Below are 24,476 nucleotides of genomic sequence, written 5' to 3'. Positions count from 1 at the left end.
TACCAATATTCATTCCTTGCAACTCTTTAACCCTCTAATATACAACTCTATGTACATCTTACTATTGACATAACCATTGCACCTCGATGTAAATGATAGTTATTCACTCTTAAGAATACATCAATATATTAATTACCTATATATGTATTTAAAATTGGATCGCTGATTCCTAATTGACCGAAGGTAGACCCTCAATTTACCCTCAGTTTATATAAAAAAACACCCTTGACATAAATTAAACGAATTAAAAAGGTCATTTTATAGAAAGGATTTGACAGTCGGTCATCAAAGTGTGGAATCCCTTTTCGTGGACCACATTTGTGTGTTGTACAGTAAACTCAAACATCAGTCTCACTCAATTTTACACTAATTTAGTGGTAACAAATTGTACGTCTCCAGCATGGGGGGTCTCTTGAAAAGAACACGGAGAGAAAATTTTACCTCAACTTTTACGTGCTGTAAGTACAGAATCTAGCAACAGTAGGGAAAATTCCCTGCAACAAGTTGTTGCCTTTGCAATCATCTCTATAAATTGCAAAGACGGAGAAGACTTAAAGGCGTGCTAGACCAAGATGAATCCTGAAGTTCTCCTTGCTGCCAAAAACGGCGATAAAAGTTTGATTAGGAATTTCTTTGACTCTAACCCTCGACAACTGAAGGAAGTTACTTTTGAAGGAAATACTGCCCTGCACATCGCTGCGAGGGAAGGCCATTCGGAGCTGGTTGAATGGATTCTTCAAAATGTGAAAGGCCTCTCTGGAGCTCGCAATTCTGATCTCAATACGCCGCTGCACGAAGCTGCTAAGCGGGGAAATGCTGAGATAATTCGTACTCTTCTCCGCTACAACGTGTGGCCAGCCGCTAAACGCAATCAGTTTGGAGAGTCGGCTCTGTTAATAGCTTCAGAGAAAGGTCATGTGGAAGCAGTGAGGGCTTTGGTGGAAGCCACACCAGTATATATCATGCTCTGGCCAAGGGAGGACCACCAAACCTGTCTTCACGTTGCTGCCTACGGAGGAAGTTTAGGTAGTTGTCAATTTCAAATCTTTTCTGGGATTTCCCATGTTTTTATGTATTTTATGCGCGTTCCTTTTGACTGTTGAAGAAATAGTTTTCTTGAATATGTCAGTTTTAATATCAGTATGTCTCTTCACATGCAACTGTCACTAGCTCTATTTCTACTACACAAACTGTATTATCTATAGGAGGATTCTAAAAGCTGTTATTATAGCATTGAACCTGTAGTTTAATGGTAGAAATTATGATTTAAATATTTATCACAGGTTTTTCAGGGTTTATATATCGAAGGAAAGGTTAAGATAGTTGATATATTGTGGTTAAACGAATCGGTAATTTATTTAAGGAGAATTTTTCTTTTAGAGTTATATTCAAATGGAAAGATTTACATATTAGTAAAATATATTTAATATATATGTGGATAATTAATATATTATATTTTGGATGATTTATACATCAATAAATTTTGCAGCTATTTGAAATAAAGTTTGAAACAATTGATATGTTGTAATTGATATATAATTACTTAAAATTTGTTTTTTATAATTTTAAAATTATAAGAAAAAAGTTAGTCTCAATTTTTAGTTGTTGTCTTGAAGTAAAACTGAAAAAATTTCTTTTAGCTTGAGAGATTCTTTGACTGCATGTCAAGCATCTACAATTTTTATCATTAACTATTGCTATATAATAATTCCACTAAAATTCTAGCATCACTTGTTGCATAAAAGATCACCAGATCATAAATTTTTAAACTTTCTTAGTTCAAAATATTAAGAAAATAAATTCATAGGACCAACCAACGTGGAACGCTCTTAAAAATTATTAGTAGAGATCATTAAAATATATTAGGAAGCCCCCTTGTATAGGACCACAGAGAAGATTTAGTTTTTAATATATGTTTTGTGTAGAACAAAGAGTTCCCAGCATAATTAAGAAAGGTAATGCCAAGCTATGAAGTAGTCTCATGAGCTCACTTGAGGAACGATTTTTGTGGAATAAGGGGTTTAATGAGATAGAAGATTTTCTATGAAATAAATTAAAATTTTGCTCATAAAAATGCAACCCCCTACTTTCAAAATTTCTTTGTCATATAATTGGAAATCCCTCCATCAACTTAAGAGTTTTTGCTACCATATTTCATTCATCTTGATTCCTAATAATAATTTAAAAGACAGTTTTTCAACTTCAATTAATTATAAAATTTATTGTTGCTTCAAAAAATTGTGTGTTAGTTGCTTCTAAAAAAACTTGCTCATTTCTATACTATTGATACTATTTATAAAAGATATGAAAGTTGTTAACAGAGACATCTTCAAAAAACCTCTAGAAATAATCTCTCGAGCATCACTCTATTGATTCTCCCCATGGTCTTGTACTCCTGCTCCATCACGTTTGGCTCTTTAATTTAAAATGAAAGATTCCTTCTTTCTTTTTTGCTCTTTCTCTTGTCTACAACTTATTAGTGGACTTAACAATTTTTTTAATCAGATCAACCAATGGTTGTTGATTTTCTTATGGACACTAGGGTGCCAATTGAATTTCCTATTGTTTTTTCTGTCCATGGTTGCTTCCCCGTCACATCCTCCTAATGTGTTGGCTACAACTAATAATGGGTTGACATATCTTTCTCCTTAAACTATTAGGGTTTCATAACTGTTGCATGCTATGACATTTTCAGAGTCTACCATCAAATCTTTGGTGCTTGTGATCGACTCTCTTGCTAGATTTGTTTATCTATTTGGTGAGGCTTGTCACACTACACTTGGTGCTTCAAATCCTCATGCCTCCTTTACTGATGCAATGAATAAGTGTTCAGGAGTTGTTCCTAGAAAGATGATATGTGGATATTGATTTTTGCTTATAAAGCCTTTGCAAGGTAGAAGTGGATAATTGTTAATATTATTTGTGCTAATCTAGCTCTTATGGTGTTTTGATTAGAAAAAAATGAGATAGGCCCATTACCAATACATAACCGTCTAATAGACGCACACATGGGAACTCACAAGTAGTGAGATCACCATAAACTAAAAAACCCAAAAAGGGAACCCCTTTTTGAAATTGATACTTTTGACTAGAGCACCGGTTTCTAAACCTATAAAATCACCTAATCAGAACATAAGGGTTTTGGAGAACATTGAACCATCTACCAATAATAACCCCTTGGACTGGGCAAATGCTGTCAAGGGAGAGAAAAACAAACATCATTGGGTTTTGAGAGGCATCTTGAAACCTTTTACTTGAAGATTCACTATTCACTATGAAAAACATTGTTCATAGAATGGGAGAGAGGTAACAAGCCTTGCCCCAACCAAAACAAAATCACTATAGACAGCCACACATGGACCCCCTCAATAGATCCACACCAGTTTGCCTCAATAGAACCACCGTCTGCAGAACCAAGGGAACAAGGGGTAGAAGGGGTAAGTATCAAACCCCAAATGAAGGAATCCCCCAAAGGGAGCCAACAATCACCACCAAAGTGAGTATGATGAAGGTAGAGCACACACTAATTAGGTGCCCGAAGGGTAACTAGCTTACATTGTTCCACCAACGCCCATCCACAAGTAGCAAAAAGCCACTAGCAAAGAAAGAGCCATCATCGTGAGAAGAAAATATAGCCAAAAACACCCCAATGTCCACTACCTCTAGCTATCTTAGAGGTCAGAACCCTAATAGTCCCCCAATAATCCACCTCAATAGGATCACAGGCAAAGTTGCTATAGACCGGATGACCTTAAGAAAAGCAAGAGCAACCACAAACACAATATCCACCTCCATGGGAACTGTGTACACACAACCCTCCACATCAGCCAAAGAACATGAACCAATAGCAAACAACCCAAAGGCCACAAAGTAGACCCTGAAAGGAGAAAGGGATGATCCATCACCAAACAACACACAAAGCCTAAAGATGATAGTGAGTCAAACAACGAACCCCTCGGCAAAAGCAACACTACCAAAGATCAGTAACACGGACAGTAGCAGAATGGAGAAACGTAGCAAGAAGCCTTTGAAGTCGAGTGCACATTCGAAGAGAAAGGGGAAGGCCCCGAGAGAAAGAAAACCCCAAGCCACAATAGGAGTGAAGAGGGCAGGGGGTCACCAAACACAAAGGATAGGCCCCTGCACGGGAAAGCAAACACAACCCCCACAAACTCCCCACTAGAAAGCACAACCCAAAAAGGCCAAGTAGAACAGGGCCCACACCAACACCACCCAAATCGGGGCACAACGAAGAAAAACTCACATGACGCCATGAAGCCCAATCCATTGCAAGCCATACAAAATAGAAAGCCATGCACAGATCCATGAACAAGGCTAGTAGGGATTACCCACACGCAAAAGTAGATAGCCCCAAACCATGGCAATCTTCAAAGGAATAGAAAATGGGACCCAAAAGATGGTCCTGGTGAACAGAATGATAGGATTGGGGGCCAAAACCCTCAACCACGCACTTGAGGTAGAGGAAGCAGTTTCCCACAAACCTAGAACTGGCCACAAGAATTAAAAACCCCAATACCATGAATACCCAGAAAAGGGTCAAAGCACCTCACCATCATCCTCTCCATCCTCATCCCCATCACCATCCTCGTCCTCCCCTAAAACCTCCCCTCCTCCTAAAGCCCTAGAGCTCTCCTTCCCGCTCATGTTGGGTTCATTACGGGCATGCAAAAAACCATAGCTCCTATGGTGTTTCTAGGCCAAGATGTTATTAATTATCGAGAAGAAATTTATTTGTAGGTTTTTCCATCTTTGTGCTTCTCTCCCATATCTATAAAGATTGATTTTCAGGCATTGGATTGCATTACTTGAGGGTAAGATATAGATAATTTATCTTCCTGCAAAGAGGTTTTTGTGATTTGTTTTGAACGTTTCAAGGATAGATAGGTTGTGTTTGAGGGTGGTTTCACATTTCCCTCTTTTGATTTAATATGTGTTGCCCTCCTTCAACCCTTTGAAGGACTTTATTGACATTGTACATGTTTGGACGAGATTACCGTATCTCCCTTTGTATTTTTGGTGTTCTTCTTCCTATGAGACCATTGGTAATACTCTTGGTCATTTTCTAGAGGTAGGATTTACTTCAAAGAACATTTTCACATTTATTTTGTTCATATTTTGGAGAAAGTTTAATTATTGAAATATTTGCTTGTGAGATTCTTCTTGAGGTCTATGACCGATCTGGTCATAGATTATGAATTATTAATGGATTCATTTTAATTGTAAGTATTATTTTCTGATTTGTATTTGGCCTCAACTTGTTCTCGGAACTCTTGTGAGCTATCTTCTTCTTCTTGGTGGAAGAGTGCCCTTTCTAAGTGTCTTACCATATATCTTGAAGATTCAATTGTTGATTCTGAGGATTTGAAATCACCCATATCCATTCTAAACTCCTCTCAATGAACCTAGTATGTCTCCTATTTAGTTGGCTAATAATTTTGATGCTTGAAATTTAATTTCAGCTTAACAATTCTTATAGTTTAGATTCTTAAATGGGAAATATTGTCTTCGTCAATTTTTTTTTCAATTAGTGTTGCTCCATCAGATAGGCCTTTTAAATTTAGAGGACTCTTCTTCGATAGTTTATCCTTTTAAGTTGGACTCTCTTACTAGGTTTGGAGCAAGGCTTGATTTGTTATTTTGTTTTTGAGTAGCTCTTTTTCTATGCTTTATATTTTTGTTTTTCTATTATTGTGACAAGGTTTGTGCCCTATCAAAATCTCAACTATTCTTGATTAAAAACAACCTTTCTCACACACAAAGACATATTTAATTATATATAATTTTAGGAAAATAAAATAAATAATTTTTATTAAAAGAAAAAAAAATGATCTTTCAGAAGTGAAAAATTATAGGTATATCCTTCTAACCTCAAGTCCTACTATCTTAGGTTTGTTTAATTTCCTTTACCATAGTAATCTTAGTTTGTTTTCTTTTTAAATTATTTTTTTTCATTCCTTTATTTTCCATCTATTAATTTTAATTTTAATATTGATTTGTTGCAGAGATAGTAAAGTTGATACTTGAGAGGCACAGTTTCTGCAACATTTTGCGTCTCATTATGATTAGTCATGATATCCATGGTGCCACTCCATTGCATTCTGCTGTTCACCGAGGGAATTTAAATATTGTGAGTGAAATTGTAAAATCAAAATTACCTTGGTGGTGTTGTATGAAATGGTTTCACATCAGTTTAATGACAAAGAAGGATAAGTTTGGAAGATGTGCAATACATTTAGCAGCGATCCAGGGCAATAAAAAGATGATGGAGGAATTCTTGTCAATAATGCCAGATTGTATTGAAATTCGCAGTAAAGACCATAAAACTGCTCTACACTTTGCTGTAGAACACAACCAATCTGAGATAGTGAAAATGCTTCTCAAAGAAATGGTAAAACTAGAAGAAATGGTAAAGCATGATGACCGAGACATCTCTGGCAATACATTGTTACACTTGGCAACCATCAATGGAGTGGATCCAGAGGTTGGTCATTGAATTTTATTTTTCTCTTCTACTATTATGAAATTGAAGATTCTTCTTCCTTTCTTCTTTTTTAATTTTTTTTATTTAATTTTTTTTATTTAAAATAGGAGATAAAATTAATAGGGAATGTACTACATTCACCACCTTTATATATAAAGACAACATAGACATAAATGCGCCTCAATTTTCAGAAGATAATTGCATGTTTGATGAAATTATCTATAAAACTTTAGGTACAAGGGCATAATCATAATGATGATTTTTTGTTTTTTCAAATTCATCCTCTAACAAAACAAAGATCAAATGCAAAATCTTAAACAATTATTATAAAGAAGTATTATTTTTTCCCAGTCTAATATAAATACTTTTATATTATTTTATTTACATTTGCTACTTTCAATTACTTCATTTTTTATTTTTTTTCTCAATAAAAATAGATTATTCCACTAAATTTTTTTATTAATATTTTTTAGTTCATTTACTTCATATTACCAGCATAAAACTTATTATTATTCTAAATACATTATGCTAACTTTAAAATTAAAAATGGTAGTGATAAATGAAGGACCTCCACCATGACCTCACTCCTCTAACAGCATTAGTTTGATATGGAAAAGTAACTTATTATTAATAATATCCAAAATAAATAGATTTTTTTATGATTATAGGAAAAAACAGAAAAAGATAGAAACGAAATGATAACTTTGTTTTTCCTTTTTTCCAATTTATATGTATATTTGTTATAAATTGAAAATATAAATTCTAAATTTATAGAATTAAATTTTCTGTTCGATTACATTTTATACTTTTATTTGCAGTTGTATATATACTATTGTGACTATCTTAATATGATTATTTTTAATTACCTGTTTGAAAACAATTGACGTGAACACTCATTTTACTAATTCTGCAGCTTGTTCGATACATTTTACCATTTCTAAATGTGGACGCCATTAATAATGAAGGACTTCGTGCAATTGACGTAGCTACTCCTGCTACATATAGAGATGAATCTAAGTTTACCGAGATAAGAAGGTTTATAGAAGACCAAGGAGCATCTCGAGATGAATCTAAGTTTACCGAGATAAGAAGGATTTTAGAAGACCAAGGAGCATCTCGAAGTTCTGTAGGAAATCCCAGAACACCTAATTCAATGGATTTGAAACAAGGGAGCAACGTAAGTGAAAAAATCATGGATATGGACACCCTGGTGGCATCACTCATTGCCACCATTACATTTGCAGCTATATTTCAAATACCAGGAGGAATTGACGATAAAGGTAGTGGAGCTGACGATAAACATAGTGCACCTGCCCCTGCACCTGGTGGAGATGGAACTGGAGTTGCTCGGATGGCATTGGAAACTCTTTTTCATGTGTTCTTGTTCTCTGATAGCCTTGCCATGTTTGCCTCCCTCACAGTTGTTATTGCCTGGTTATTCCGACAACGGTTACAAACAAAGATTAATGAAGAAGGTTCAGTATTGGCCAAGCTATCAGTTTTGAGCTTGGGTATTTCCATAGTCTCTACCGGACTTGCGTTCTTGACTGCAACCATCCTGGTCACAGTACCTCGTCATTTTAAAAAAATGAAAGATCGTGATGAATATAACTTGTTGTTATGGGGTGAGATACTCACAGCTTTTGCTGCACCAGCAGTTTTTCTCATTTTGCTGTCAATTTTCTGGGCTATTCAGTACAATTTCAATGCTACTGGGAAAATCCGACAACGACTCAGGATGCAGCTCAAAGAAGCTCTCATCTATATAATTCCACCTTTTGCTGTCGTATTGGGAATTACTTTTGGTTGTGTATATACCTATTTTCCAGAAAGGACTAAATAGTTGCCAATATAATTCAGTTAAGTTTTTTTCTTTAATTTCCTTCCAAAAAATGTGGTTTTAAAATTTTCACTAGCACTGTATAATTCTCATATCATATATCCCTCAATTTATAGTTTCTAAAATTATGTTCACTAACACTAATGCACTTTTAAGTACTAATTTTAATGTATTAATCTAATGCAGGCTGTGAAATTGGCCTTCCCACTTAATGGCCTATTGTAGAAGATTTCAAATGGTAGCCGCATGCTATTTGTCTTCGCCAGCTTCTTTGTAATCTTATTTACATAGCATGGTGTGTTATTTATCTTTTCTGCTTGTTACATTTTCTTGTACCTAGTTTTGTTCATGTTTATATTGTTGTAGCAACTTCTATTGCTATAGATTGTAAGAGTCTCTCTATTTACTATCATGAGAGTCGCCTGTAATATTATTTTTACATTAATATATTATATTTATAGTTAATTTTCAAAAATAAAATTGTTAAAAGGAATGATTCGGATGATTTCTTTATAATTTAGTTCATTTTCTATTTCATAATATTAAATATATATTAATACTAGTATAATTATTTTAAATATATTTATTTAAAAGATATTTTGAAATATCTGTTTTAAGGTATTTTTCTATTTGAGATAACAAATTCTTTTACAAACATCAAAATTAATATGTTAAATTAATATATTCAAGTTCTTTTAGATTGATGCAATTTACTCTTAGAAAAAGGGGACTGAAGAACAGAGTAAAAAGAGTAGAGCCAAAAGAATAAAAATAGTTTATATTGAGGGGGATTGTAGATGTCTATCATTTGATCCCTCGCCTAAAACCAATGTTTGATCCCCTCATGTCAATCATAAAGAGTATGGAAACCATCACTGAGGAGCACAATGCTAATCTTTTGTGGCGAGATTCTATGAGGGAACAATATGCGGATGACCTGTTCTATAAGGAGATCAAGGATCTCAAGATATTCAAAGTCACAATCGTTGCATTGTTTGTGAATCCCCGTATTGGTCAACCCGTAGACCCCCAAAAAACAAAACTTTCTATTAAATCGTGCACAAATGATGGTATTGTGAAAAACTTTTGGGATCATTTGTGGATGGTTTTCGACAAACCACCCAACAACAATCTTGATGTCCCCTTCTACTTCATCAAAAAATTGTATGCTGAGTTTGTTTTAGGAAAACATGTGAACTACTTTGACATCCAACCTTTCTAGGGTGTGGGTTTCGGTATGCCCCAAAATAGACCTGGGTAGTCAGAGTAGTCTAGGGCCCATATGTCCCCCCTCCTCCTATTGATCCCCCACCTCCAGTGCAACATCCAGATATCATTTGTGAGGCGACATCACGTACCATATCAGTTATTCACTCTTTGAGTAGCCTTTTGGTTTCTCCGGCTGGGTCAGTGGCTCAGCCTACTTTTGATGGTAGCGGTGCATCCAATAGCATTGACACATCCTCCTCGGCTCCACACATTTGCGTGCCCCATAGTTGTGTCATGTGTGGACACATATGCTTGGGTCCAATTGGATACCCTGGTGATCCTCCTACGCACAGTGTAGCTTATGAGGTGCATGAGATGCACGATGCACCAGATGTTATGACATAGACTGGAGGATACCCTGGAGACTCCTCACATGCTAGAGGTGAGCAGGCACCTTCATCATACATTGATGATGTATTGGTAAGATTTGTATTTTCATAGTTCATTTTATATTTTAAATGAATATTTATAATCTAGATAATATTAAGTACTAATTTTTATTTACATGGTCTATTTAACAGTTGATGACCAAGGAGGAGTTAACATAGATCTAGGGGGACACCTTGATGGCCATTTCATTTGGCCTTCATAGCTTGATGGTACATATATTATTGCACCTAGTCGTTTGTATTTTATTGTACATACATGCTCAAAATTTATATTGGTATTAATTAGATTATGTAGTAACTAGCATGTATATCTTATTTTACTCTTGTAGGTCACAAGCTGCACGAGTGTGGGGTTGTGTGATTTAGGATCTGGTAGTGCATTTGGAGACAAGGGAAATGTAATTGAATGTAAATATGATTGAATGAATAGTTTAAATAACTTATAGTGATTATACACGTCTAGACATAGATTGATAGTTTCATATACTTGTTGTGTATATGTACAGAGAATTCTTGGCTTTACATCCTTGTTGACTACACCCAGTATACCTAAAGATGAAGAAGAAGAAGAAGAGATGCCTCGAGTACATGTGTGTTTATTTTTTTTTGTGTTTAGTAGACATAATTTGTTATTATCAGTGACAATTATATGCTAACATGTATCAATGTCATGTTTGTGAACATATGTAGGTTGTGTATGAAAATATTTGAAAACATACCTCCTCTACCAAAGACATACATCAAGAGTCCTGTAGAGCCAAAGAGAAAATGTGGAGATGCGGTAAACAAGAATAGTTCAATTATAGTTCATTTTTATGTTAACTTTTCGAATGTGAGCTATATAATATAACTAATCTTAATCATGGTTTGTTTTTTCTTGTGCAGGATCCTTCAGAGCTAAGCAGTGCGGTGAAGAGGATTGATTTTGATGATCCATTAGTAGCTTAGGATGTTATAGATAGTTTTTTAGATGCTTACATGTCTAGTTGGAATGTATATTTTGTATATGGACATACATTGATGTATATAGACATACATTTTGTTTGAGTTGGCATTTATGCCATATTTGTGTATGGACATACACTTGTAATCATTTGGCATTTTCATATATACACTAGTTGATATTTGATCATATAAATTGTTTCTCATTTGTGCATGGTGCTATCATGGAAATATTTAATCTTCATTTCAATAATTAACAATGGTTAATAATGGTTATTTAATGAATATTACAATTCATTTTATTTCATTGTAAGTGTTGTTTGTATAATGAACAATACAATACAATTCATTTAATGAACAATACAATAAAATTCATTATTACCCTATGCATGATCCTATTGCTCCCCCTCCCTCACTTGATCGAACGCTCGGCGAGGTCATACCCTACCGGCATCTTCCCTTGAGCACCCTAAGTGCTAAAAATTATCAAACTTTGATGAGCCCTAACTTGGAATCTATGGCACCGGTGAATGATCCGTTTAAACCTACGGGGCCAAGAGAGGGGTCCCTACAAAATCCTATCTTGTTTTTTCAATTTTCCCTATGGTTTTATTAGGGCAGCATTTCTTTGGCTGGCAAAAAAATCATCAGTCTCATTCAATCAAATGTTGTCGCGTGGCCAATTTCTTGTTCTTCTCATCGTGATAACGAACCATCGACTCTGACATATCTAATTAGGCATTATTACCCTATGCATGCTCCTATTTTTCCTCCACACTCAGTCGAACTCTCAGGGTCATACCCTACCAGTGTCGTCCCTTGAGAACCCTAAGTGCTAAAAAATGTCAAAATTTGACGAACTCTAACTCAAAATCTATGGAACCTGCAAACGATCTATTTGAACCTACAGGTCCATGAGAGGGGTTCCTTCAAAAGCCTATCTTAGTTTTTCAATTTTCCATACAGTTTTATTAGGGCAACATTTTTTTGGTTGGCAAAAAAATCGTTAGTCTCATTCAATCAAATGTTGTCGCATGGCCAATTTATCATTCTGCTCGTCGTGATAATGAACTGTTAGCTCTGACATGTCTACTTAGGCATTATTACCCTATGCATGCTCTCCTATTTTTTCACCTCCACTCATTCAAACTCTCGAGGTCATACCCTATCGACGTCGTCCCTTGAGCACCCTAAGTGCTAAAAATTGTCAAAATTTGAAGGATCATAACTCAGAATCCGTGGCACCTGCGAATGATCTATTTTAACCTACAGGTCCATGAGAGGGGTCCCTAAAAAATCATATCTTAGTTTTTAAATTTTCCCTACTGTCTTATTAGGGAAGCATTTTTTCAGTTGGCAAAAAAATCGTCAGTCTCATTCAATCGAATGTTGTCGCATGGCCAATTTCTCATTCTACTCATCGTGATAACAAACTGTTGGCTCAGACATGTCCAGTTAGGAATTATTACCCTATGCATTCTCCTATTTCCCCCCCCCCCCCACCCCCCAAGTTGGTCGAACACTTGGGGCCATACCTACCGACGTCGTCCCTTAAGCACCCTAAGTGCTAAAAATTGTCAAACTTTGACGGGCCCTAACTCGAAATCTGTGGCACCTCCAAACGATCCATTTGAACCTAAGGGCCAATGAGAGGGGTCCCTACAAAATCCTATCTAGGCTTTTCAAGTTTCCCTATGGTTTAATTAGGGAATCTTTTTTTCAGTTGGGGAAAAAATCATTAGTCTCATTCAATCGAATGTTCTCGCATGGCCAATTTCTCATTTTTCTCATTGTGATAACAAACCGTCGGCTTTGACATGTCTAGTTAGGAATTATTACCCTATGCATGCTCCTATTTCCCCCCTACCCACTTGGTCGAATGCTTAGGGTCATAACCTACTGACGTTGTCCCTTGAGCACCCTAATTGCTAAAAATTGTCAAACTTTGACAGGCCGTAACTCGGAATCCGTGGCACCTACAAATGATCCATTTGAACGTTGGGTCCATGAGAGGGTTCCCTAGAAAATCCTATCCAATTTTTCAAGTTTCCCTATGGCTTTATTAGGGCAACATTTTTTCGGTTGGCAAAAAAATCGTTAGTCTCATTCAATTGAATGTTGTCACGTGGCCAATTTCCTTTTTTGCTCGTCATGATAACAAATCATTAGCTCAGACATGTCCAATTAGGAATTATTACCCTATTCATGCTCCTATTTTTCCCCCCCACTCGGTGGAATGCTCAAGGTCATACCCTACCAACATCGTCCCTTGAGCACCCTAAGTGCTAAAAATTGTCAAGCTTTGATAGGCCCTAACTCAGAATCTGTGGCACCTGTGAATGATCCGTTTGAACCTATGGGGCCATAAGAGGGGTCCCTAAAAAATCCTATCTTGGTTTTTCAAATTTACCTATGGTTTTATTAGGGCAACATTTTCTTAGTTGGCGATAAAATCCCCAGTCTCATTCAATGAAAATATAGATAAACAAGCATTACACTATAGACAAATAATGATCATCAACATTTCCATGTATTGTATACACATAATTACAATTATACTATCATGTGACATCCATGAAGGGATATGCAAACATGATTTTTTTTCATTATCAATACAACTACACTAATGTACTCATGTACAGATACATTGTATATCATCAATATAACTAAACCAATTTGCTCATGGACATTGTATATCATCATAAAAAAGTTACATTAATTCACATCCATATACAAATACAACATCCCACTTCATTTTCATCAGACATCCTCATGTCCTAAGAGAAAAGCTTACGTACAACAATGGCTGCATATAAATGAAGACCAAAATAAGCAACCTTTTTATGTAGAATGAATGTGCTACAAGAAACAAATTATAACACTTAATACAAATTATTTTGTTAAATTATAAATAGATCATTTGAAACATTTTTAAGACATACAAGATTGTATAATTATGAAACTTACCAGTTTCTCTGCAAAGTATGCAAGCATAACTTTGAAGAAAGACGTGTGTTGATTAAAGCCCTTCTCACTGCATTTCTATGCATGGTTGAAGACGATGGTAGATATGGTGATTTCTAAATATAAATACATTCACTTGACTTAGTGTGTATGCACAAAATTTAATCTCATTAATGCACAAAGGAATATGTACCGTCACCAAGAGTAAACTAGTCAATGACGAATGATCTAGCATGAACCTGTATTTTTAAGAATTGTTAGTCTACACATAAAATACATGGATGAACATAAAGGATTTATGATAATCACTTCAACTGAAATTCATGATAATAAATGAAAAGGTGGGATTATATACCATAACAATACGTCCCTTCAAATTATACCAAGAGAACCCACTATGTTGATGCAAAAATCATAATGCGATATTGTTGTATATCATCAAAAAAGACTTGCATGAGCATAAAGGTTTTTTGATAATTATATCATCAAAAATTGTAAAGCTCATCAAATGCATGATAATAAGTCGTGTTGCAAAAATACGTCCCTTCAAATTATATCAAGTGTACATGCTATGTGCATGCAAAAACCGTGTTGCCAAAAAAAAACATTCATCAATAGACCTACATTTTGAACACATCCTTAATATACATGTAACAAACTTGAACATTAAGGTTTAATGATCATTGTTTGAAATGAAATGCATGATAAAAAAATAAGGCACCATTAAAGACCTACTACTCAAGTATGCCTGAAGGGTCATCTCTTTGCTTAAGAGTATCCAGTATTGCTTCATGATCAACAGTAGCCACTGTCAATAGCTCTTTGGTCTTCGATTTTTCTTGATGCTTCAACAACTTGACATTTGAAGTTATAATAAGGTGTGAATACATTAGAATGGTTTTGTGTCTCTCATAGTTTTCAAATGAAGTTATGTCATTCTTTCTAATCATGTATGTTCGCAACCAAGTTCCCACAACAACAACTGAACCTATAGGATATGTGAACCCATCATCATCTATCACTGGTTGTGTTAGCTTCTATTTATCCTATACACATCATGCCAACCAATATTATGATCTCTCTTCATTCCCTTGTGGTGAAACAACTGTAAAAACATGTCCTGGCTGTACAAGATTTGATAGATCGTGATACTCAAGTGAACTTTCCATGTCATCATTTGACAAGGATATTGTTTGAGATAAAGGAGTTAGATATTGGGGAGCCCACATGTCAACCCACTCACTTGACTCGCACTAATCCCAATCACATCGAACACAATTCTGACAAAAACAAGCCAATGCTCATGTCCAAATGGTCCATGTACTTGCATTTGAGTTGAGAAATGAATGCATCTTTGAAGAATCTTTAATTGTTTGACAGTACAATCTGTATTCCATTGTGCTCTCCTCAACCAACCAAAAGAATCTGGTCACTACTAAATCAAGAGTACCTCCATGTGACAATGTTGAACTACACCAATCAACAATAGAACATGCATCAGAGAAATTTGCACCTGAAATCCTCAATTTCTCCTTAACTAGAGGTCTCTTGAAACATGTACCTGCTCCATCATGCTCCCCCTTCCCATGCACTGCCTCAAAAAAACACCAAATATGAGGTATACGCCTCTCTACATGTATTCTACTAAACCAATAAAACATACGGGCATTCTTGAATTGACCCATACAATTATATGAACATACGATATGTCAATCAATTACAATATCTTTCTCATGCAAGAACTCAAAAAAAATCTCGAAAGAATGTTGCACATACTTGGAGGAGTGTGATCTATCATCACTCATATAAAAATGATACTCCCTAATTATCTTCCTGTCCTCTTCTGTACTATCATGAGAATGTCTGTATGTAATGTGAACAAAAATATCAATTTGGATTGAATTCTAGTACTGAGAGTATACCTCATTCTATGGTTGCAATGTATAGTTCTCTACAAAATCAACCACCGATACAATAGTGCCAATCGGGAAAGAGTTATTACATATCCTGAACTGTTGATCCAACCATTGAGACCTATGGGTGTGCCTTGCGTACTTGTAGAAAATATTTTCCTTAAAATCCAAAATAAAATCAGCAACACTCACTTCTCTTGAGACTAATTCGCATCTAGAACCTTCACCTCCACTCTGCAAAGTATATTTCACTGTCTCATATCTTTTTCTCTCAACATAATTCTTTCCAAACTTGTGTTCACTGCCCTTGTGAAAACATGAAATAAAATTTGACAACCCACCACATTTTGAGCACTTCTCATTCAAACAATCATTTCTATAGAAATAGCAGCCATCATCTCTAGGGAATAAAAATAGATATTGCAAGTCTCTTGATGATCTCGGAAATAGCATTGCACCACACTCCTACAACATCTCATTAGTATGCATCGTAGAACAAATATGGCATAAAATTTCATGGTACATTGAAAAATCCACATGGTACTTTCAACAACAAGTATTACGAATCTTAAGAGGGGCACAATAAAATAGCTTCAAAGATTCAAAGGCCCTTTGTGATATTTGCAAAGTTGGATGTACTTCACAAAATTTTGTGTACAACACTGTTTGGCTTGATTCCAAGAAATGTTTGGGATGTTGTGTGCCGTCTCGATTGTCAATTCTTAATTTCAAAATTTCCTTTACATTCGGTGACACTCTAGAATTAGAGTGCCAAAATTGTTGAATCTCCTCCTTCACATTGTCAGTCAACTTTCTATCAACAAGTGGAAGCCTCCCACCAAAAGCCCATGTATCATGTTGAAGTGGATCGTCAAGTCTTTGTCTTCATGCAAGTGCTCTATCCAAATTTTTATGGTTTATATTAAAATCAACACATGTTTGTCTCATTTGATGAGCCTTCCTCAATTGATGACTTACTAAGGAGGTTGTAATCACTCTTCAAGTGACACTCTTATCTCTTTCTTTGGTATTCTTTCCAATAGAATTGAGAGATTTAAATAGATTTTTGGCAATAATAGAATTTATGTCCATCTTGTTCATATGAATCTTCAATTTGTTTAGCAATGGTCTCATCTTTATCATCTTTAGCAATTGAACAAAGAGTTGGCATTGCTCAGTGCTTGTTGACCTCTTGCCTTCAAGATTAGCAATAATGTTCTCATTAGTTTCAAGTAACCATTTTAGGGTTTTGAAGGTCTTGGATTTCGAATTTGTCTTTCATCCATGAGAGGGTCTTCATTTCTAAAGTAATTAGGTGTTACATAATGTTCACTTGGTTGAGAAATTCCACCTTCAATGTCAAATTTTTCCACATTTTTACCTCCAATGTCAAATATTTCCACATGTTCACCTTGTATGTCAAAATTTTCTACATTTTCACCTCCAATGTCAAAAATTTTTATATTTACACCAAAATTATGGACACCTTCATTGTCGATTCCCAAATTTTCACTTTCCATTCTCACGTCATGTTGACAATTTTCATTATCACTTTCAACACCTACACCCACTTTGGGTTTAAAACTTAGTAAGGTTGACAAAAGTCCTAGTGTTGATGCAACTTTATTCAAAAGATTAGTTGGCAGCCTCATGTATCTAACTGCCACAAGATCGGATATTATGTATGGGGTTAGTCTTATTTCTAGATTCATGGATAAACCAAAGGAATCACATTGGAAAGCTGGAAAATGAATTTTAAGGTATATAGCTGGAACAAAGATTTTTGGGATTTTAGATACATCTTCAGATGACTACAAACTGATTGGATATACAGATAGTGATTGGAGAGGTAGCATAGATGATAGAAAAAGCACTTCTGAGTATATCTTTCATCTTTATTTTGGTGCTATCTCTTGGGCATCAAAGAAACAACCAATTGTCACCCTCTCATCAGCTGAAGCAGAATATGTTGCAGCCACATCAACAGCTTGCCAAGCAGTATGGATTTGGAGATTACTTTCATATTTGGGGCATCAACAAGAAGAACCTATGAAAATCTATTGTGATAACAATTTTGCAATGGCTTTATCCAAAAATCATGTCTTTCATAAACAGAGCAAGCATATTGACACACAATATCATTTTATTCGAGAATTGGTGAACAAAGGTGACATATATCTTCAGTTTTGCAGGTCCAATGAACAACTAGCAGACATTTTCACAAAGCCACCTGCAAAGAATGTTTTTCAACACCTCCGAGAAGGAATTGGTATTGTAGACATATATGGTAGTGAAGATTAAGGGGGAGTGTTGGCATATGTGGACTCCAGCTGGACTCTTCTAATCTCCCCTACCTCTGTAACTTATCTACTCCAACCACCGCATTTACTCCTCTTTCTCATATCTTTTTCTACTCTATTTTTGATGCATCTAGATGGTTCGAGTTTTAGGCACTAGAAACATCTTTTATTGTTGTGAACAAGGTTTTGTTTTAAAAGAGAGCCAGAATGTAATACTCTATTTTTGCGTGGGTACAAGGCATGAGAAACTTTGTATAATGCAAAAGTACTGATGTTCAGCTCTGTTTTCTGAAGGCATTTTTATAAACTGTTATATAAAATCTATTTTGGCATTAATATAAACTGTTTATCTATTATTATATCACTATTTTTTGCAGTTTTGTGTTCTTTCTCCCCTTCATTTCTATTGACAACAAACACATCACTTGTCGTCCTTCCTTTCTTCAGCTTCCAAATTTCTTTTGACCTTCTACCAATATTCTATTAATTAAATTTGTGCTTGTGGTTTCAATTTATAATAAAGAAAAATGTATCTTAACAGTGTTTTAGGGAATATTTTTCCTTTCTAGAAATAACTGGACACTCTTCAGTTCAGAGGATATGTTTTTTTATCGGTAAAGGCAGAGCCAGATTATATTAAGAATATATAGAATTTATAGAGCAATAGTTTTAGCAAAGTCCCAAAAAGTGCATCCAATTCCTTCTTTTAGGAGAGAAGGAATGCAAGCAAACACTCTATATGAAAGTCTAAGAAAACCCCTAAAAACCAAGAGATTAAGTCTAAATGACAAAAGCTTACTGCCCTGTTTACAGGGATTATAATGGAGTAAACAAAAAACCGCTCGAGAGACATAATACAAACATAAGGGAGCTAGAGGGGCCTAGCTTTCAATTTCCTGTTGAGCTTCAAATGACGGGTACTCCTTCCTTGCTCGATTGCATCCTCTACTCGGAGGGTGACCTCTACCATGGCCAATTCCAGTCCCACGGTGACCCCTGCAAGCATGACCTCTGCTCGCCTGTTCCAAATGAGGGTTTTCATCTTTTGGTTTTAGAGGCAGAATATTGTTGAGTCTTGCAAACTATAAAAGATCCTCCTCCCTTCCAAGGTCATCTGAATTCTCTCCTAGAAACTGCCATTTGAGATAGCCAAGACCAACATCCACAAAGACTCTATGCCTATCCAGGTCCTTCCCTTTCAAGTCAAGTAGGAAGGGATAATACTTAATCAGTTCTCCATGAGAATTGAAGAGGATTATATCCCCTGGTCAAGGGGCCCCAGAATCATGAATTGCTTTGTTTAGAATTTCGTGGAGCTCTTGAGTGACTTCCTCTAGGAAGAGCTTCTTGGTGAGGGACCAGACTGCCTGCTTGGCGAGTTTTAGGTCAAGCAGGGAGGCAACGAACCTTGAGGAAATGTCGGTGTTGTTCCAAGGATATTCATCTTTGTTGAGGTGACCACTAGCCAAGATCATCTTCATAGCCAAAATAATGGGAAAATTCGAGAAGAGGAGGAGACGCTTGAGCCTTAAGTCTGTGATTTTCCTGAAAGAAATTTGGTGCGTAGATGCCAAGAGAGAGATTGGAGTGTCTGCTACAAAACAACAAGTGGGTCTAGGATACATGCTCATGATGAAGCCAAAAGGAGGGTCGGATTCCATGAGGGGTGAAGCAGGGTGACCAATAGAGAAGGAGAAGGACTCTGAGATAAAAAGAAGAGAGAAGGAAATGAACACGGAATGAAGAAAACAAATGCGATGAAGAAAGATGGCACACTATTTAAAGCCGATTAATGAGGGTCGGGATTGCAATAAATGTGCCAGTAAAGGTGGCGAAGGATGTTTGTCCTTGTCACACCAACTCACCCGGATAGGCCACGCAAACCTTAAATTGATTTGACAATATGTCAGCTATCTCGAGAGGAGGATCGGAGAAGGAATAGGTCATGACTATGGCTTAGATGACGTGCTTAAATGCGGGCCCACCCTCCCAAGAGAGGTAGGAAAAAATTTGAATTGATGACTGTTAAGCTTAGCCACCAGAGTTAAGTTTAAAGTTAACCATGTAGAAAAAAGAAAAGGGACTACTGCAAGATCTTGAAGGGAATCTTGCATCTGGGTGAACCTCAGGGACCCTAGCATGTCAATGGCAATGGTCTGAATGAAAAATAGAAGGATACTCTTGATCCCAACCATGGAGAAAAGATCCTTGAGCAGATAATTTTGAAAGAGCATCTGCCTCTGAGTTTGCTTCTCTGTAGATATGCTTAGCTTCATAATTATCGATCTTGTCCAGGCTTGCGACTGGGTCAGTGCAAGAAGATGAGTCCACTTTTTGGCCAAAAAGTGGAAGTGTTTTCCCTGATTTTCAGATTTTGTCTCATTTGAGCTTAAATTTTGAAACACTTAGAGATTGAATCTTGGAAAAAGTCAGTAATATAAAAGATAGCCCTCTGAGTTTAGTTTCCAAATATATAATTTATTTTAATACCCACATAATAAAAAATAACTTTTTAAATGGAGTTCTGAAAACTATGTTTTAAAAATGCCTGTTTTAGGACCATACCATGCATGTGTACGACCCACACTTTTTGACACAATTAAAATTATTTTCTCAAACTGTTTTGGGAAATGGTTTGTAACACACTGAAGATTGATGAGCATATTTTTTTGTATTTTTTTTTCTAATATTTTTTTTTTAATTAATTTTTTAATGGCCGTAATTATCTTTTTAAAAATTTGACGTGTACGACCCACATAATTTGATGTAAACTTAACATTTTTTGATTTTTTTTTTTTTAAAATACAAAAGAATTTTGTGTAGATTGATGACATATAATTTTTTTTCCAAAATTCTTTAAAATAAAAAAGTTATTAAATTAACAAAATTAGTTAATATTTCAAATTTATGGACCCGATTTAGTATAAATTAAATGAAAAATAGTTAAAATAATCAATTTTTAAATAAATTTACATATTTAGAATCTAGACAGTATAATCTGAAATGGGTTTTAATTTCGTATAAAAATTCTCTAATTAGAGGCGCGTAAACTATTTCTGAAGTTCATATTTGTGCTTTCATTCATGGAGATTTGAATTTGCAGGTCCATGTCTCAGGTGTGGCCATCCCAGGCCTATCCCGGGCCTAATCCCGAGCCAAGTGGGGGGTTGTGGAATCAACTTCCACAAAACGGGCCCCCGTTTTCAAACAAGGGCGGATTGTGGAAAAAAAGGAAAAATGCCATTTAGAAACGGGGGCCCGCTTTTAAACAAAACGGGGGCCCGTTTTTAGAAACGGGCCCCCGTTTTTTAAAACGCGCCCCCGTTTCTAAAAAACGGGCCCCCGTTTTGTTTAAAAGCGGGCCCCCGTTTTATAACAAAACGGGCCCCCATTACCTTTCGGCTCGGGAGCCCGAAGCACAAACGGGCCCCCGTTTTTTGAAAACGGGCCCCCGTTTATAAGAGCGCATTTTCCAATGCACGAACTTCCGCGAATTTGTGACTCATTACCTTGCACTTGCCCGACTATGCTTTCTAGAATTCCCTGCAGCCTCCAATTTGGAGTGATTTTCCTCTTGATGGCATAGTTGTAGAGCTTTGAACTCGGCTATGTTGTTTGTGTCTGGAGGGATAGGCTTTGCCATTTTCCGAAGGATTGCTCCTCTGTGATCCTTGATTACATATCCTATGCCTGAAGGGCTCGAGTTGCCTCTTGAGGTGCCATCAAAATTTAGTTTTATTCAACTAGGCTTTGGAGGAGACCAAATAGTAGTCTTTCCCCTATTTTCTTTTTGCCCAAAAGAGTGGGGAATCCTGATCCCATGCCAGTTTTTCCTTATACTTTCATCCCAAGATGAGAAAACTTTCGGCAGACCCAAAGAGAAGGCTAACTTGTAGTTAACTTAATCCATAATAATCATTTCAATTGAGTTCAAGATTGATTCTATTCTTCTGGATTTGTTGTCAAAAATTCTGTGATTCCTCTGCTTCCATATTTCCCAGACTGGACAAGAAGGGGACAATTCCAAGATAGAACTCAGGGTAGACTCCTTGGATGGGATAGGCCAGCTTTGAAATAGGGACTTGATGTCATTTGGGAGGGCTAAAACTAGGCCAAGTTTAGCACAGAGCCATCTCCAACATTTGAACGCAAAGGGATAGGAAAGTAGTAGATAGTCCATAGTCTCTGATTGAGCTTTGCACATGATGCACCTAGAGGGTCCTGCAAAGCCCATTTTTGTGAATTTTTCTGTAGTTAATTTTTTTTTTTGATAAGCTAGCCATGCAAAGATCCCTGCCTTAGGGATAAATTTAGAGCTCCATAACAACTTCTTAGGGAAATCCAATTGATCCTAAGCAACATTATTAACTAGTACTCTGTAACCATCTCTAAGATTGTAGAGCCCTGTTTTGGAGGAAGCCACAATTAACGAGTCGTTTCCTCTTCTTGGATTAACATTTCTAGTTTTTAATAGTTCTTTGAGTTAATCTATATCTTCCCTTGCAGTAGAGACTGCTTCCAATGATTTCCATCTCCAATTTTGAGAGCCAGGTGAACCATCAAAAACCATGTAATCTCTAACTCTGACACCCCAATGGTGCTTAAGCAAGTTTTTTGTTGTTGGAATATTGAGTGAATTAGCTATGGGAGGGTAGGCACCCCAAGAGTCTTACCAAAAAAGACTTGAAGCTCCATCTCAGATATCCCATGAGAATTGTTCTGATATCAGGTTTCTGCAAGAGATTAAAAAATTCCATGTTTTAGAGCCCTTGGGAAATGAGTTTGCTGAAAGAAGATTGGTTGGCTCTTGGTCTGGTAAGTATTTAGTGGCTAGCATTCTAGCCCATGTGATGTTAGGATTCTTGATGAACTTCCATACTAGTTTGGCCCCTAGAACTTTATTTTGCAATTTGAGGTCCTTAAGGCCTAAACCCCCCAGGACTTTAGGCTTGATTATTTTTTCCCATGCAATTAGAGCTATTTTGTGTTTCTGCTCTGAGTTTTTCCAAAATATATTCCTCATTTTCTTAATAAGAAAGGTGTTTGCACTTGCTGTGAGAGATAGGATAGATAGAAGATAGATGGGCAAGGTCGCTAATACTACTTGGATCATAACAAGTCTACCCACCTAGGACAGCCATTTCCCTTTCCAGGAATTTGAAGACTGATCCATTTTTAGTTTAAGAGGATCCCACGACCTAGCATTCCCAATGCCATGATAAATTGGAATTCCCAAATGGATGCAAGGGAGGGACCCTTCACTGCAATCCAGGATTGAATGTATTCTAGACTACAATTGTCTAGAGGTAGAAAAGAAGTAGACCTTGGATTTGTCCTTGTTCCTTATTTGGCCTGATGCTTTCCCAAAAGTGTCTAGAATTTTTTTAAGAAGGGAGGCCTCTTTGATTTTTGCTGCCCCCAAGAGGAGGTTATCATCTACAAACTGTTGGTGTGTGACTGAAAAGTTTCTGGTTACCTTGATACCCTCTAAAAGATTGTTCACGTGACTTCTTTTTATTGTTCTGCCCAAAATCTCCCCCATTCTGATATAAAGGAAGGGAGAGATAGGATCTCCTTGTCTAATTCCCCTTGTCGAGGAAAAAAAGCCTTCTGGTTTCCCATTTACCAAGATTGAAAATTTTGGGGTGGAAATGCATTTAAAGACACAATCGATCCTCTACTTTGTGAAACCAAAGGCTTGCATAGCCTTGCAAAGGAAGCACCAATCTACACTATCATAAGCTTTTGAAATATCTACTTTGATCATCATACCTAGTCTTTTAATACTTTGAAGAGTATGTATTGCTTCTTGTGCTATTATGGCACCATCAAGGATTGAGCAACCTACAGCAAACCCTGTTTGTTCCTTTGATATAATTGATTCCATGAGGGGCTTCATTTTGTTCATCATGACTTTAGAGAGGATTTTATAAACTATGTTACAAAGAGAGATGGGTCTGAAATCACCCACCTTTACTACATTCTCCTTCTTGGGGATGAGGATGATGAATGTGTTGTTGACTTCCTTAAGGAGCCTTCTTGATCTCCTTGAGCATTCCAGGGCTGCCACAAGATCCTGACCTAAGATATGCCAACACTTCTTGTAAAAATATGCTGGGAAGCCATCCAGGCCAGGAGCTTTACTCGAAGGCAATTGATTGAGGGTTTGAAAAACTTCCTCCATCTTAAGGTTCTCATTTAGATTTTGGTTTTGCTTGTCTATTATGATCTTGGGGATCACATCCAACATCTTTCCTTGCTCTAGTAGCTGAGAACCTTCAAAGTTGTTTAGGAGATTGAAAAAGAAAGAGTTGATTTCCTCTTTAATTTCATCAGGGTCCTCTATGATTTGGTTAT

General features: G+C 36.3%; 1 protein-coding gene and 1 long non-coding RNA gene across 2 annotated transcripts; both read left to right on the top strand.

Annotated features, from left to right (window-relative positions):
- The first annotated feature begins 572 nt into the window (after positions 1-572).
- Positions 573-8,634, top strand: LOC131028798 (ankyrin repeat-containing protein At5g02620). The gene is made up of 4 exons (XM_057959147.2): positions 573-1,026; positions 6,024-6,502; positions 7,416-8,361; positions 8,529-8,634. The coding sequence occupies exons 1-3, from the start codon at positions 573-575 to the stop codon at positions 8,343-8,345; spliced, it is 1,863 nt and encodes a 620-aa protein (XP_057815130.2). The 3' UTR covers positions 8,346-8,361; positions 8,529-8,634.
- A 359-nt stretch (positions 8,635-8,993) lies between these two features.
- Positions 8,994-11,095, top strand: LOC131028784 (uncharacterized). The gene is made up of 5 exons (XR_009102654.2): positions 8,994-10,210; positions 10,330-10,408; positions 10,507-10,590; positions 10,691-10,781; positions 10,886-11,095. It is a non-coding gene; the product is annotated as an uncharacterized LOC131028784 (long non-coding RNA).
- The last annotated feature ends 13,381 nt before the right edge of the window (positions 11,096-24,476 follow it).

This window comes from Cryptomeria japonica, chromosome 5, assembly GCF_030272615.1.
Source record: "Cryptomeria japonica chromosome 5, Sugi_1.0, whole genome shotgun sequence".
Lineage (NCBI taxonomy): Eukaryota > Viridiplantae > Streptophyta > Pinopsida > Cupressales > Cupressaceae > Cryptomeria > Cryptomeria japonica.
The sequence above is the reverse complement of the archived record's forward strand: the minus strand, read 5'-3'. Positions and strand labels throughout refer to the sequence as shown.

Bases quoted from the DNA above. Each gene is read 5' to 3' on its own strand.
- LOC131028798 (XM_057959147.2), top strand. From the start codon at position 573: ATGAATCCTGAAGTTCTCCTTGCTGCCAAAAACGGCGATAAAAGTTTG. The intron at 1,027-6,023 runs GTAGTTGTCAAT...GATTTGTTGCAG, and splicing joins TGCCTACGGAGGAAGTTTAG to AGATAGTAAAGTTGATACTT. The intron at 6,503-7,415 runs GTTGGTCATTGA...CTAATTCTGCAG, and splicing joins TCAATGGAGTGGATCCAGAG to CTTGTTCGATACATTTTACC.